Genomic DNA, 13,383 nt, shown 5'->3' with positions numbered 1-13,383 from the left:
AATTTTGCCATCATATTTGCGATTCACTTCACGGAGATACCGTCAGAATTTGCATCGTTGTTGCATGTAAAAATTTTCAGAGAGATATTGCTTCGGTGTATTCGTAGCCTACTTGTATATGCGCATGAATATTTCCAAGTGTATCGACTGAACGTAAGTTAATCCTAATGTAGTTAAGGTTAACGATCATCCTACATGCCGTCTCTTGCGTGTGATCGATAATGCCCTCATAAATTTGAAAATGCACCAAATTAGACGATGCTCTTTTCTGGGTTCGATTGGCGTCTGCCTTCTGTCCAAATCGCCAATCAAAAACGAGACGGACCTTTCCTCGGTTCCAATCGTATGGTGGTCATTCAGTCCTTCGTAAGCCTGTGACTACGAAAAATCGCCTCTACGATGCAGGTCAGGGTCCAGGTTTCACTTCTTCGGTACTTCTTTATTTGCTTAACATACGCTGACAATTTCAGTTGAAATTTTTAGTACATCGATGAATTTATTCGTCGTAGAAAGTGTTTTGCCTTCCCCGGTGTGAAACTAAAAACAAGTATTACAATAATGTTATAAAGTGTTCAGCTTTCATTCAAGTTATTTGTCAATTTCTTTCTTATTACACATGCATACTCATATATTAAAACGAGCTTGTAGCAATATCGGTTAATTGTTCTCAAAGTCCATTCATATAAGCCTACAAGAGATACGACATTACTTTACCAGACAGTCTGAATGTATTTTTATACTACAAGACGTAAAATCAGTTTCAAATTTAATGAAATATGAAGTTAACGCGGAAGACTGTCGTAGAGCTAACGATAAGAACATGTGGTAAAGATAAGAGACGTGATCTACTTGCTGAATGATTTGACAATGAAAGCGCAATGAAGGTATTTTTTGCGACGGTTACTGTTTAAATAGCGAGCAGCTGTCTTCTATGAGATACAACCAAGTTCAACGCACCTGGAAAAATTTGACGAATTATACCATAAAGTAGCTGAAAATAGAGCACTTGTATTTTAAGTTATGTAAATAAGATAATGGGTATTTGTATTCAGTAAGTAACACCAAACCGATGTGAACTGGTTTACTGTAGTATAATCAAGTTGGGAAATTCAGTAATCTATAATCTCTGCTTGTGTTTACAGTGGTTTATAGACGAGCTTCTATCACGGCTAACTCTATTTTCTTTAATGACAGGAATGCTCGATTAAATAACGGCTGAAAGTGTGTTCCGATAACGCACAGATGACAAATCCAACCTCATAGTCGGATTGTCGAATTAATTTTACTCGATGCCATTTCGATTTCACAATTTTGATTATCAATTTTTTTAGCGTATTGCCGGCAGTCGAATATAACATTACGAAACGATCCACGCAGCTTCGCATTTTGGTATTTGTAATTGTAATTGGTAATGTATTTTGGTGACGCCTGGTGTTTAACATTTTTTTTTAGCAGGCCGAAGAAATTGTCAAAATATCGGACCTGCTGGGTTGGACTGAACGGATGTTAACGCCATTCGGCATGTGGCCAAAGGATAAACATGACCTACGTTTCGCCGTGAGCTTTGTCTACATGGCCGTTCACGTTGGCATGGAATGTGCAGATTTTACACGTCATATGGGTGACCTCCAAAATCTTTTGGACAACTTGTCCGAGACGACCATCTACATGATTTTGTTTGCAAAGGTAATCGTTTTTCACAAAAATCGGATATTGGCTCAGATGATCGACGCCATGAATGAAGATCGTACGGATTTCAAGAACAACAGGAGCATCGACGAGCAACGATTGTACGCCGCGTACAATGCGATGGCGAAAACATTTTTCAAAATTTTGGTACCCCTGGTATTTTCTACTGCCATTCTGTACTATTTGAGGCCTCTAGCTGGACTCATATTTTCAAGTAAGATTCATTAATTAACGTCCTATAAAGTAATTCGTCATTTTTTTAGGCCCACGTGGGTATGTGTTTCATGACTTTTAATTCCAACTATATTTTGAGATTGAATGAACGGGTCTTGCATGATTTTAATGTCAAAACCAACCGATGTAGATTTTGACGACTTAAAACCGGTTAAAACTGAGTTCAGCAAAACACTGCTCAGATTTAAAGACAAATCGTTTCACAATCAGTAATCGTTGAATTAATTGCGAAAATTGTGGCAAGCTTCAGGACTGATTATTTTAGGGCAGCCGATTTTTTCTCTTTACTTTCACCAAAAATGCCTAATCATAAAAATAGACTTAACAACGTGAAGATAAATGCAAATTTCTGAAATCATTGGACGGTGAAGAGCGAACCTTTTCGTATTTGGGACAGGATTTTATGATGCCTCACCATATGATGAAACGCACTTTGGCATAATGATGAACGGAAGATCGGTGCCTTTTTTCAACCAGCTATGAAAATTTTACAGTACATCGACACTGGTAGTTTTTGTTTTTTGAAAATAACTCTTGGAATATCTTATGTAATCACAGGAAAATTTCAAATCATTGTCAAAATACTGATTATTGATGGTTGTTCAAACGGTAGGAATTTTTTTGTTTTTGTTTACTAATAATGATTAGAAATACTTCACTTTCTGAGGTGCCGAAAAATTGTTTTCTTTTTGGGCAAAGTGGGTTAACTTCAAAAAATGTAAAAAAAAAAAAAATGCTAGTTGAATTTTGAGCTAGTCCACTTTACCCCAGCTTATGATGCAGTAAAATTTTCATCTCCAACCAAGACACTGATCGATGATCATGTTAGTGTAACGGGTCGAAAAATAGTTGATTTTCGCGATTTTTTTTCGATGATTAAAACACGCTAATCAGCCTCATTTTTTTTTATGTCGATTCAAAAAACTGACGAAGAATAGAAGATAAATTTACTAACGTTTGTTTCTATTTTCCTTACCATTTTTTAACGGTAAATACTACACAAAAAAAAAAATTGGTAAAAAGATTATTAATCATTATGAAAGCCGTTATTTTGCTACGGACTCTTTTTTCATCAGATTTGACAAAATGGCGGTGATTTGAAAATAAAGTATCGAATTTAGCCTATTTTTTCGACAGTTTTTCGTTAAGAAAAATATGAAAATTGAAACAAAAAAAGAAGTTTCCATAGCGAGATGAAAAATGGCGTGAAGAATGTTGTGTCCTTTGAGATGGATAGCTTGAAAGTTCTTTCTTCGAGAGTGTGCACCGTTTTGAAAAACCACGTTTCGAGAAAACCGTTGATGAAAAAGTTGAAAAAAAATAAATGAAAGTAAATATTAAAAAATTTATATTCTCTTCTTCATGAATTCTTTGATTTGACACAAAAAAAACAGACTTATTAGCGTATTTTAACCATCGGAAAAAAATCGTGAAAATCAGTTATTTTTCCACCCGTTCCAATCGTTAATCGAGCGATTAGTGATTTTATACTTTAGTGAATTCACTATAGATCTTGTTTCAAAATTAACTGTCCCCACCAGTCATTTTCGGGGGATTGACGTTATTTTAAATTTTATTCAATACTTTCAATTTGGGAAGAATCTGAACTATTATGTAAAATAGTTCAGTTATTTGTAACCAGTTAAAAGTATAGTAAGCTTAATATTCTCAGACTGAAAAAATAAGCAGACCATACATGCATTTGAGAGAAAAAAGCTCGAAAAGCCTAATCAAATGAAATAACGTATAACTGACAGTCAATATACTGACGAATTTATGGATTAACCGAAAAATGCGAATATCTATTCTATAAAAATTCAAAATGCAGAAAGTCGAATTGTTTCAAATTCAAAATACGAAAGGATCAAAGTGGAGAAAACCATAACATAAAATAAAGCTCGCGTATTTTCTAGTGATTTGGTACGTTTTTTTCCTGCTTATTTGTCTTTCGTTTCATCGAAACGACGGAGCCCAAGTTACTACCGAGTGTCTACGATATTCACTGAAGAAAGAGTTTGAAAAATCGGTTCAACAGTTGTCAAGTTATTCGCGCACATACAACATTCCGACAATGAATTTTACGTAATAGTTTAAACCATAATACCATAAATACCAGTCAGCCAGGTAGGCAGTCCCATGTTACACGGGTGAAGCGAAAGTTGCGTACTTTCAGGCGTAATTTCGTTCCGGATTCATTTTACAATTAACGAATCGAGATGAAACACACTGTAGATCATTTTCAGGCATTTCTACTACCAAACAATCTGAGGTTGGTTGAAATCGGATGATTCGTTTTCGCGCCAAGTGGGAACAAAACGTTGTGCAAACGAGTTACGTGTACAAAAGATTAAGAAAAGTCAACTTTTGAGTTTTGAAACGAAGCATCGATATTCAACAATAAGCTTTTGTTTGACGTTCCAGTATTTTCCATTTTTGCATTTCTAGAGATCTTCTTAGCTTACGAATACAATAATTTTGGAAATACTTCATATACGATTATCAGATAACGTAACGTAATAAATCGTATCGACTTTTGGCAAATGACGTCCAATCACTTACTTCAGCCGAAAAAAGTCCGCTTTTGAATTTTTTATTCAAAAGTTATTCCAAGTTAAAAAAAAAAACCGTTATGTACTCCTGTATTCACGCGTCCTAAAAGCTAACCACCATGGATATTATTTTTTTTTCTGTGCACATGCACATATTATATCGAACAACGGAATTGTTCGGTCCGCATTTTCATAAATAATGAGGTATTCTTTTAATATTTAATACGGAAATTATTTCTTCAATAATAATTGTTTGGGGGGGAAATGACATTTGATAATTTATGGCTGATAAAATTGACGGAGATATTAGTTTTGAATACAATTAACAAACGAATGCAAACGTTGGTGTAATATCAATATTTCAGCTGTTGGACACAGTTCTGATTTTATTTCGAGTCTATTATTATCTTTGGCGCTTGCTCGTTATCAAGCACTGTTTTATACCAGTTATAAAACTTCATCTAAAAGTGCTAAAAAATCTGAAATATAATCTCACTTTCAACTACCTCCCAATAACCGAGAATTTATCGCGCGTAATTTACTCACCATTAATTCACGACTAGTTCAACGATGCTCTAGATTGATTCGTAGATCAATTTCTGTTTTAAATATCGTATAATTATTAATGGAGAAAATCCATTTTTTCAGAAGTCCACGATGGTAAGACACCCTATGTCTTACCGTACCGGACTCGTTATTCGTTCGAAATCACAGAGGTCTACACGTATGTTTTGGCCTATTTGTATCAAGGGGGAACATTGCCTCTAGTCACCGTCGGCTTGATCGGATCCGACGGTTTGTTCATAACGCTCATGTTGCATATATGTGGAGAACTTTCAATATTATCCAGCAAAATAGCTGCTCTCAAAGAAGATAAGGCAAACTTTCAGCATAGTGGGATTCGGAGCATTGTTAAGAGGCATACACGTTTAATGTGGCGAGTTATTGTGTTCCAAAAATTTTTAAAACCAAGAGCTTAATGTCGTTGGTTCCGTTTCTGATCGGAATATAAAATTCTCAGGATGGCGGAGAAAATGGACAAGGCATTCACCATCGTCTTGTTAGGCCAACTGTTCGGATCTTCCTTGCTCATTTGTCTCAATGGGTTCAATGTGATTGTGGTAAGCACTTCGCAGCTAATCGTTTTTCTTTGTTTTGAAATTGAAAAGACCAGCGAAAAGAGACTTGTGATAAAATCTTATTCTTCCCTGAGACAGAATTCCGAAAGGGTTCAGAGGACCAGTTTGATTACTTTTGCCTTCTACGAGGCCTCAATGCTGACCTTTCTGTACGCCTATTGTTTCATCGGCGAGTGTCTGATACAAGAGGTGAGATTATTCAAGCTTGCGTGATCAATTGTACCCGAATCAAGGATAAATCAGTCTGACCGTATGAACAAAAATTTTGGAAAAGAAAAAATAACGTTCGAACAATTTGCTGGAATTTTATTTGCGCCGATGATAGTTGACAGGAATGCAATAACGTCCCTTCTATGTGGTAGAAATAAATCTGGGTAAATTCGAAAATCACAAGCTAAGATGTCGTTAATTCGAGAAACGATTAAACTCTGGTGTTTTTTATCTGACGTTTTTAGACTTACTCTGTTCACCATAAAGACAAATCCTCAGAGATTATCTGAAAAAAAAACAAGCAATTATTTTCAGAGTGGATAAAAATAGTTTTTTACACGCTATAACAAACATTCGTCGTCGATTATAATTAGTGCATTTTAAGTAAACTATATTGTAAGATTTTTAAAATGATTTCAGATGATTTGCGGGAATTTGGCTGGTGACCAAAATGTGTCCAAAAACATTACAATCGAATTTAATTACCCCGAGCTTAATCAGGTTGAAACTTCCAATTACGAAACATTTTCTCAAATTATTGATATCCTAGCTTTCCTCACTCGAATTAGCTCACATTCCTTTCAACTACATAAGTCAGGGATGTTGTTTCATTTAAGTTCACTGTCAATAGAACGAATATCATTGCCGATGATTTTTCAAATGGTTTTCTATCCATAGCCAAGTTTCAATTACCACGATTCGGCTGATTCGACTTTAGGCATAACCAGTCATTATTTCGCAGAGCAAACGTTTCAGAGAAGCTTGTTACGAATGTGCCTGGTACGATATACCACCACATCAGGCGAGGGATCTCATCCTATGCATGGCCAGAGCTCAGCAGCCTCTTTACTTGACTGCTGGAAAAATTTACGTTTTCTCTTTGGAGAATTTCACCCAAGTAAGTTGCAATCTATAATCTATTTCGATCCGACCGTAGCGTACATACGACGTTCAATGCAAAGCAACGAACAAATGCTCGACGATTATGGGCATCTGGTTTCAATAATACAGTACGAATCTATTCAATATTTCATCTCTACCTACTTACGTCTATATCTAGGCACCGTATTTCGTACCTGACTGCGTAGTGCCGACGTATGTACCGAACATCAATCAATTTCCCACACATGCCCATAATTTTAATCTATCGACGGATTAAGGTGGATTCGTAACACCGGCCCACAAAAAAAAAAAAAAATAAAAAATAAAAAAAAATAAAGCTCGTTCCTTACCTTATCTTTCTATGCTTTTTTGAACGATTTTTGGTAAATTTCAGACCGATTCACATTAACAGATTTTTTATTTGGATTTAGTTCACCACAATATGTGAGAAATAAATTTAATCACGTTTAATCAATTTTTTCATTACTGTAAATACAATTTATAGTAATTTTTACGGATTTTTTGCAATTTATTTATATTTTTAAGGGCCTACAGGCAAAATAAACTTCAGATTTATACTCAGCGGATCGAATCACGTGTAAAACTTGTATGATTTATATTTATAAATTTTTTTATCACCAAAACTGCAGTTTTTTCCATTTTTTACGGTTTTTTGCATTTTTCATAAAATTTTGAGGGTTTACGGACCAAACGGACCTCAGATTCGGATTCAACGCGTCAAAATACATGAAGGTAAGTGGGTCTGTTCAAATGTACAGACCACTTTTTTTTTTGTGGGCAGGTGTAATTTTTCGGTATCCTCCAAATCACTGCATTTATGCGCGTGAGCTTGGCTTTAATTGATATGAAAATTTACACATCGTTACAGATTATCAAAACAACAATAGCGTATCTTTCCGTGTTGAGGACTTTAACGTGAGTCTGGTATTTTTCTTCAATAATTTTAAAAGTAACTCCGTTACTCAAAGTCTTTTCTTCATTTACAGGTAATACGTTGGATCACTCGCCTGTTCGCGATTACTTGCGAAATTGTGCCTGTGGCAAGATTTTCTCTGCATAAAGCGAAGTCATCAGCCATTTACTGTAACAGAGTAAATTGTCCGGATGACTTCATACTTGACCAAACCCAAAGAAGACCAAAAATTATATGAATACGAACCTATAATTGTGAGATTTATCTTGTTTAATCAACTTTTATTTAATGGTGAATAAAAAATAAAAAAAAATTCTCATGACGAGAAGTTAACTTTTTCTTTGACGGATATATCGATAAAATTCAAATAAATAACAAAATGCTAATTGACGATACTTGGTTTTTTGAAATTTATAAAATAATAGTATAAAAATTTGCTACAAGAATCAAAACCGGGACATTTCTGATGGAAATATTTTCTTCTTTATAAGCATAAAAAAAGATTGATTTCAATATTGTGAGTTTTCAGTTGTTGCTATTACAGATTTACCTGTAAATTATTTTTGTAATGGGTAATAAGAAAAAAAAAAAATTAATTACAAATCATTTCGTGATTGGATATCAGGAAAAACATTCAATTACTAACTACTGTTGTCTGAAATGGATATATACTATACACTGTAATAATAAAATTGAATGAAGACGTTTATTTGATATCTTTGGAATATATAGAGAAAGATTATGTGGAAACGAATCTCACCATCCGTTGGAGTACAACCATTAGTTTCTTATAGGGTGTTATTTGAGCTGATAATTTGCAGGCGGGTGTTGACGTAATTCGTTAAATCCCGTTACGTATACAAGAAAATATTTGAATTATAGCATGGTTTAATCTTTCATTTGTATGGTATTCATTTGTTTTAACAACAGGCATTACGTTTTTTACCATAGGTAGCTTCAAACACAAATTGTATCGTCGTCGAGGAAATGCTGCTTCTGATATCGTATAATGCATTTTACGTTATCAATAAAAGTTGTATGGGAAATTCCATGTAGATTGAGCCTATCCCAGACTGGAACCTCCTCGATTCTGTTTTCCTTTTAGAAGATTGTTATGCTATAAGTGGGAACTTTCTGGATCGTTTCAAAACTTTTCGTCACCTCATACCTGAGTCGTCGAGGGTCAAAATTTTGAGAACATTTAACATGAAATATTTATCAGTTAACCGAAGCAACGAATTCCGAGGGCGGGGGTTTAACCAAGTTTCTTCTTGACAGGTAATCACCAGATTGAGGTCTCACACAGTCTAGGTATATACCTATAATCAGAGAAGATGATTCTGAAAATGTTACTTTTTAAACTTCAATTTAGTCAAAACTATCCCGCATGGGATCAAACTGACCGTGTTCTCTGCTTTTGAAGGGATATCAATCCTGTCTTCCGGTTAAATACTCGGTATGTAATAAGGGTTTACAAAACTGGTGACTGATGAAAGTTGAGAAAAATGACGAAAAATACGAATATTGGGTTCACCTTTTCACCGAGTCTATGGTGTTTTATAGCGCATCTATACTATAACATATGCAATGAAAACCTGATTCAACATGTATATTTTTGAAGTTTCAAAAGTTTTCTTAGCGATTGCACACAATCACCATTACCAGTACTATCATTTCTAAAAGTGAGGATAGGAAAGCTCAACAACATCTGCTTGAATACTCATTGTCAATAAAATACAATTTTATGTGAGATAGGATCTGGATAGCGCTCAGAATACTACTTCGATCACTTTTGTTGTCTATGAGACGTCGGCGACGTTATACGTGTACTTTTATTATTATATTGGTGAATGCTTGGCACAAAAAGTAAGTAATATTCGAAAAATATAAAGAAACCCCGTAATCAGTATCTCCGACAAGATTCAGGCGGATTGTTCAAGAATAAACGGGGCACACAGGCTGAATCAAAAGTTAGGAACAGAAAAAAAATGGTTCTAAAAATCTCCACTATTCTTATTCGTGACAATGATAGTGAACACAAATAAAACAACGACTTTGCTTTGCAACAGAAATTAAGACGAGAAAATTCGATTAACACAAGCTTCCATAATTTGTGTTACGAGACAACGAAAGTCATAAGATACTTGGACACGAATACGAACTCAAGTCTGAACCCAACCTTGGCCATAGCCACATGTGTCTCTCATAAGACAACGCATACATGTCGAATAAGCCATTGTCTAGTTAAACTCAAAAATAATAACAACTATCCAGTGTTTTTGTTGTGGTGTCCAGCTCTGCGCGAACAATTAGAATGTTCAAAACGATTAAACTTTGTTCGATTTCACACTTCGATTGCTCATTTTATTAAAAAGACTGTTCATATAAAGTGGCTGAACCTGATATTCTTTTTCTTTGTTACTTGATTCAATATTGCCATTAATTTATGTGCGTAATCAAACAAATGGACGTAATGTTGCAAAATCAAGATTCGTGGAAGCGAATCGCCGCCAAATTACCTTGAAGGCGAGAACTAGCTAAGAAATTACTTCTCTATCTTCCCGTGTATAAGCAACCCGTTATATCTTAGGAACGCGTGAATATTTTTGAATGAGACTTACACGGCTGGTATTCCCAGCTGATATAGCCTTAGTGTGAAAGTCTAATCGAAATCTGGCAAGTGGTTTCCACAGTATTACCTGTGAAAGATGATGAAAAAAAAAAATTTTCTCTTTATCTTCTTCTTCACGCTAGAGCGCCTTGTGAACACGATTCTGACCGAACGCGTATACCAATCGACTTCAAGTTTGAAATACAGATATTCGGCATCAAAATCTCGCCCCCTATTGATTTTGGCATGAATCTGAATTCTTATCCGGCTGGTATGTTATAATAAAGTTACGGAGTGGTCGATAAAAAAAGATAGAAAAAACAGAATGGCCGCTGGGTAGAGCAGTTAATAATATAAACGTCCGATGGCGCTGCTGATTGCTTAACCAAAATGGCCGCCCCCTGGTGCTATCACGCTCGTAACGATGTCAATCGAAAAAATATTTATAATAAATTATTATTTATTTACATATATGTTATCCAATTCAGAGATCAATTCGTAAAGGTGAAAATCGGTTATGCCCATTATTTTATGAAATAAGCGAGTGAGTGAAATAGTCATCGAGTGTCGTGAGAGTGAAAAAGTTCTACGATCAGGGTCGCCACCTCGCACCAATTACCGATTCGGAGATCACGGTAGGGGGGGATTTGACCTGTTATTACTGTTAGCAGTGCAAATCATCTTTTACGACTTACGGGCCTTACGGCCGTTAACGATGAGAATTAAACGAAAAACGCAATGGTCATACGTTTCACTCAGAGATTTAGTTCTCCACCCAGGACCCGGAGTAAAGTAGTCAAAACCCGGAGAGGTGGCAACTCTGAGACGACCGTAGTTTCATACCGATGAATGTTTACTAGTTTTAAAAGACTCGCTCGCTAAAGCTCGCTCGGGGTCGGATGCCTAGTGTAACTAGTTTTTGTGCTCGTGCACTCGATTATTCGTTGTCAGTGTTTTACCACATGACATAGTTGTAGGGGAGACTGGGGCACGATGACTCCCAAAAAAATTCTGGTATTTGCTTCGCAGTATACAGAAGGAACACTGTCTTTGCGCATGTGACGCAAACCGAATCTGCCCGTAAGATTCTTTCTATATAATGCTACAAATCACGTTTACACATGCATGTAAGTATAACGTATCGTGATTTTATGACAATAAATTTCGTCAAAAAATACCGCAGAACAATGAGCTAAGTGCTAACAAATTGGAAACACTACGCACAGCAATTTTAGCTCTAATTGAACGACGTTATTGTCATGTATTCCTATGTATACAATGCGAACCACTCACCTATTGCAATTTGTTGATCCTGGTCGTTCGGTTTTTTTTTCGATTCAAAATGTTATTTGAAGCATGCATATTGGTTTGATAGTACAAAATATGACGTTTTCAATAATCAAACTTGTAAATTTGAAAATAAGTCCGGAAGGTCAAAAATCATCAGGTCACAGACGTGGACAGCCAGAACTACGGAGCGCTTGTCCTAGAAGTCGAGTTTCACCAGGAAGCGGACCTGGAGCGCAGAAACTACGCAGCGCTTGGTCAAAAGTCACCAGGTCAAGAACGTGGACAGCCAGAACTACGGAAAATTAGTCCTGAAGGTCAAAAGTCACCAGGTCAAGGACCTGGATAGCCAACACTACGGAGTGCGAGTTCTGGAGGTCGAGTTTCACCAGGTAGCGGACCTGGAGCTCAGAAACCACGGAGCGCTTGTCCTGGAAGTCCAGTTCCTGCAGGTAGTGGACCTTGAGCGCGGAAACTACCGAGCGCTTGTCCTGGAAGTCGAGTTTCATCAGGTAGCGGACCTGGAGCATAGAAACTACGAAGCACTTGTCCCGGAAGTCGAGTTGCACCAGGAAGCGCACCCGCAGCGCGGGATCCGGGAGGTTGAGAACCCGGTACTCGAAATTTGCGGAGCGCGACTCTCATCCGTCCGCTCTACTGCGCGGTTGTTTCCAGACTGATGAATTCGGCTAGCTGATTTTCGTCTACATAGATCGATGACGTCAAAGAAACGAAAATTTTGGGTGACGTCACTTTCTGAACATCTGAACATCCGAACATCCAAACTTCGGTTTCGAACTTTAATACTATGTATGATGATTATCACTGACATCTACATTACGGGCTTCTGTCATTGCACAAAACAGATCCACTGAGCTAGATCTAGATAAAGAATCGAACAAACGAAGATGCGATATTATGCAATTGATACAAATTTGAAAAACAGCCCGAATAATAATGAGAAACATTTGTGTCACGCACAAATGGTTAGAAAGAAAATATCCCGCAGAAGATTGTTCGTTCGTCACGAATCTGACAGAACAATGCTAACCTGAGTTAGTGGAAGAACAGTCACGATGCCTCAAATCAGACGGTAGGTTACATACGTTGATTATTAGATTACATTTATTCATGTAACATGTAGAAGATGAAGAGATCAGCCTCAATCTTTTCATTTCCATTAAATGTGTGACTCATTTGTTGAATGATTTGTATGTTTTCCACCGTAATCTAGAATATGTCCCATGCAATTACTAATACGATAGACTAGACGAACATGAAGCTTCAAATTGATAACAAACGACGGAATCAAAAACACAGTCTGCCGACTGATTCGAATCTCAAAGTCGACATTGATACACTACCATATCCCATATCTGCTGCGTTACCTTGATTCATATGAAACACGGTTTAAAAATGAGAAGCAATAAAGTGGAACCTTGTCTTCCATGGCTTATTATTTTGCATGTTTCACAGTCACTAGGACCATTTCGATCTTATTATCAATCCATTGAAACAGAACGACGTTTCACTTTGGCAAGTCGATGTCGCATACAAGAGCTGGCCCGTAAGTGTGGTAAAAAAAATAAAGTTAACACTACGTATCTCATTAGAATGAACTAACTTCCACGAGACTACCAACCATTAAGTTAACCTATCGATACTCCGGTATCACTAACTGCTTACCAAGAAAACTGATATAAATGTCAATACCTGTAATCAAATAGTATGCTATACATTTCCACATTCAATAAATCACCTAACCTCGTCTGATATGTACAAATGGAATCATAAGTCGTCATCGCTTGTTTGTTTCATTCAACTACATACATAATAACACTATGATTC

The 13,383-nt window shown here is 36.4% G+C and overlaps 1 protein-coding gene across 1 annotated transcript; it reads left to right on the top strand.

Annotated features, from left to right (window-relative positions):
• The first annotated feature begins 477 nt into the window (after window positions 1-477).
• Window positions 478-7,845, top strand: LOC107222783 (odorant receptor 22c-like). The gene is made up of 8 exons (XM_015662288.2): window positions 478-529; window positions 1,453-1,903; window positions 5,121-5,409; window positions 5,494-5,593; window positions 5,690-5,800; window positions 6,564-6,719; window positions 7,593-7,639; window positions 7,711-7,845. The coding sequence occupies exons 1-8, from the start codon at window positions 491-493 to the stop codon at window positions 7,712-7,714; spliced, it is 1,197 nt and encodes a 398-aa protein (XP_015517774.2). The 5' UTR covers window positions 478-490; the 3' UTR covers window positions 7,715-7,845.
• Window positions 7,846-13,383: the final 5,538 nt, after the last annotated feature.

The sequence above is a fragment of the Neodiprion lecontei genome, chromosome 3, assembly GCF_021901455.1.
Source record: "Neodiprion lecontei isolate iyNeoLeco1 chromosome 3, iyNeoLeco1.1, whole genome shotgun sequence".
In the NCBI taxonomy this organism is placed as follows: Eukaryota; Metazoa; Arthropoda; class Insecta; order Hymenoptera; family Diprionidae; genus Neodiprion; species Neodiprion lecontei.
This window is presented reverse-complemented; position numbering and strand designations above follow the sequence as displayed.

Bases quoted from the DNA above. Each gene is read 5' to 3' on its own strand.
- LOC107222783 (XM_015662288.2), top strand. From the start codon at position 491: ATGAATTTATTCGTCGTAGAAAGTGTTTTGCCTTCCCCG. The intron at 5,801-6,563 runs GTGAGATTATTC...ATTATTTCGCAG, and splicing joins GCGAGTGTCTGATACAAGAG to AGCAAACGTTTCAGAGAAGC. The intron at 6,720-7,592 runs GTAAGTTGCAAT...ACATCGTTACAG, and splicing joins CTTTGGAGAATTTCACCCAA to ATTATCAAAACAACAATAGC.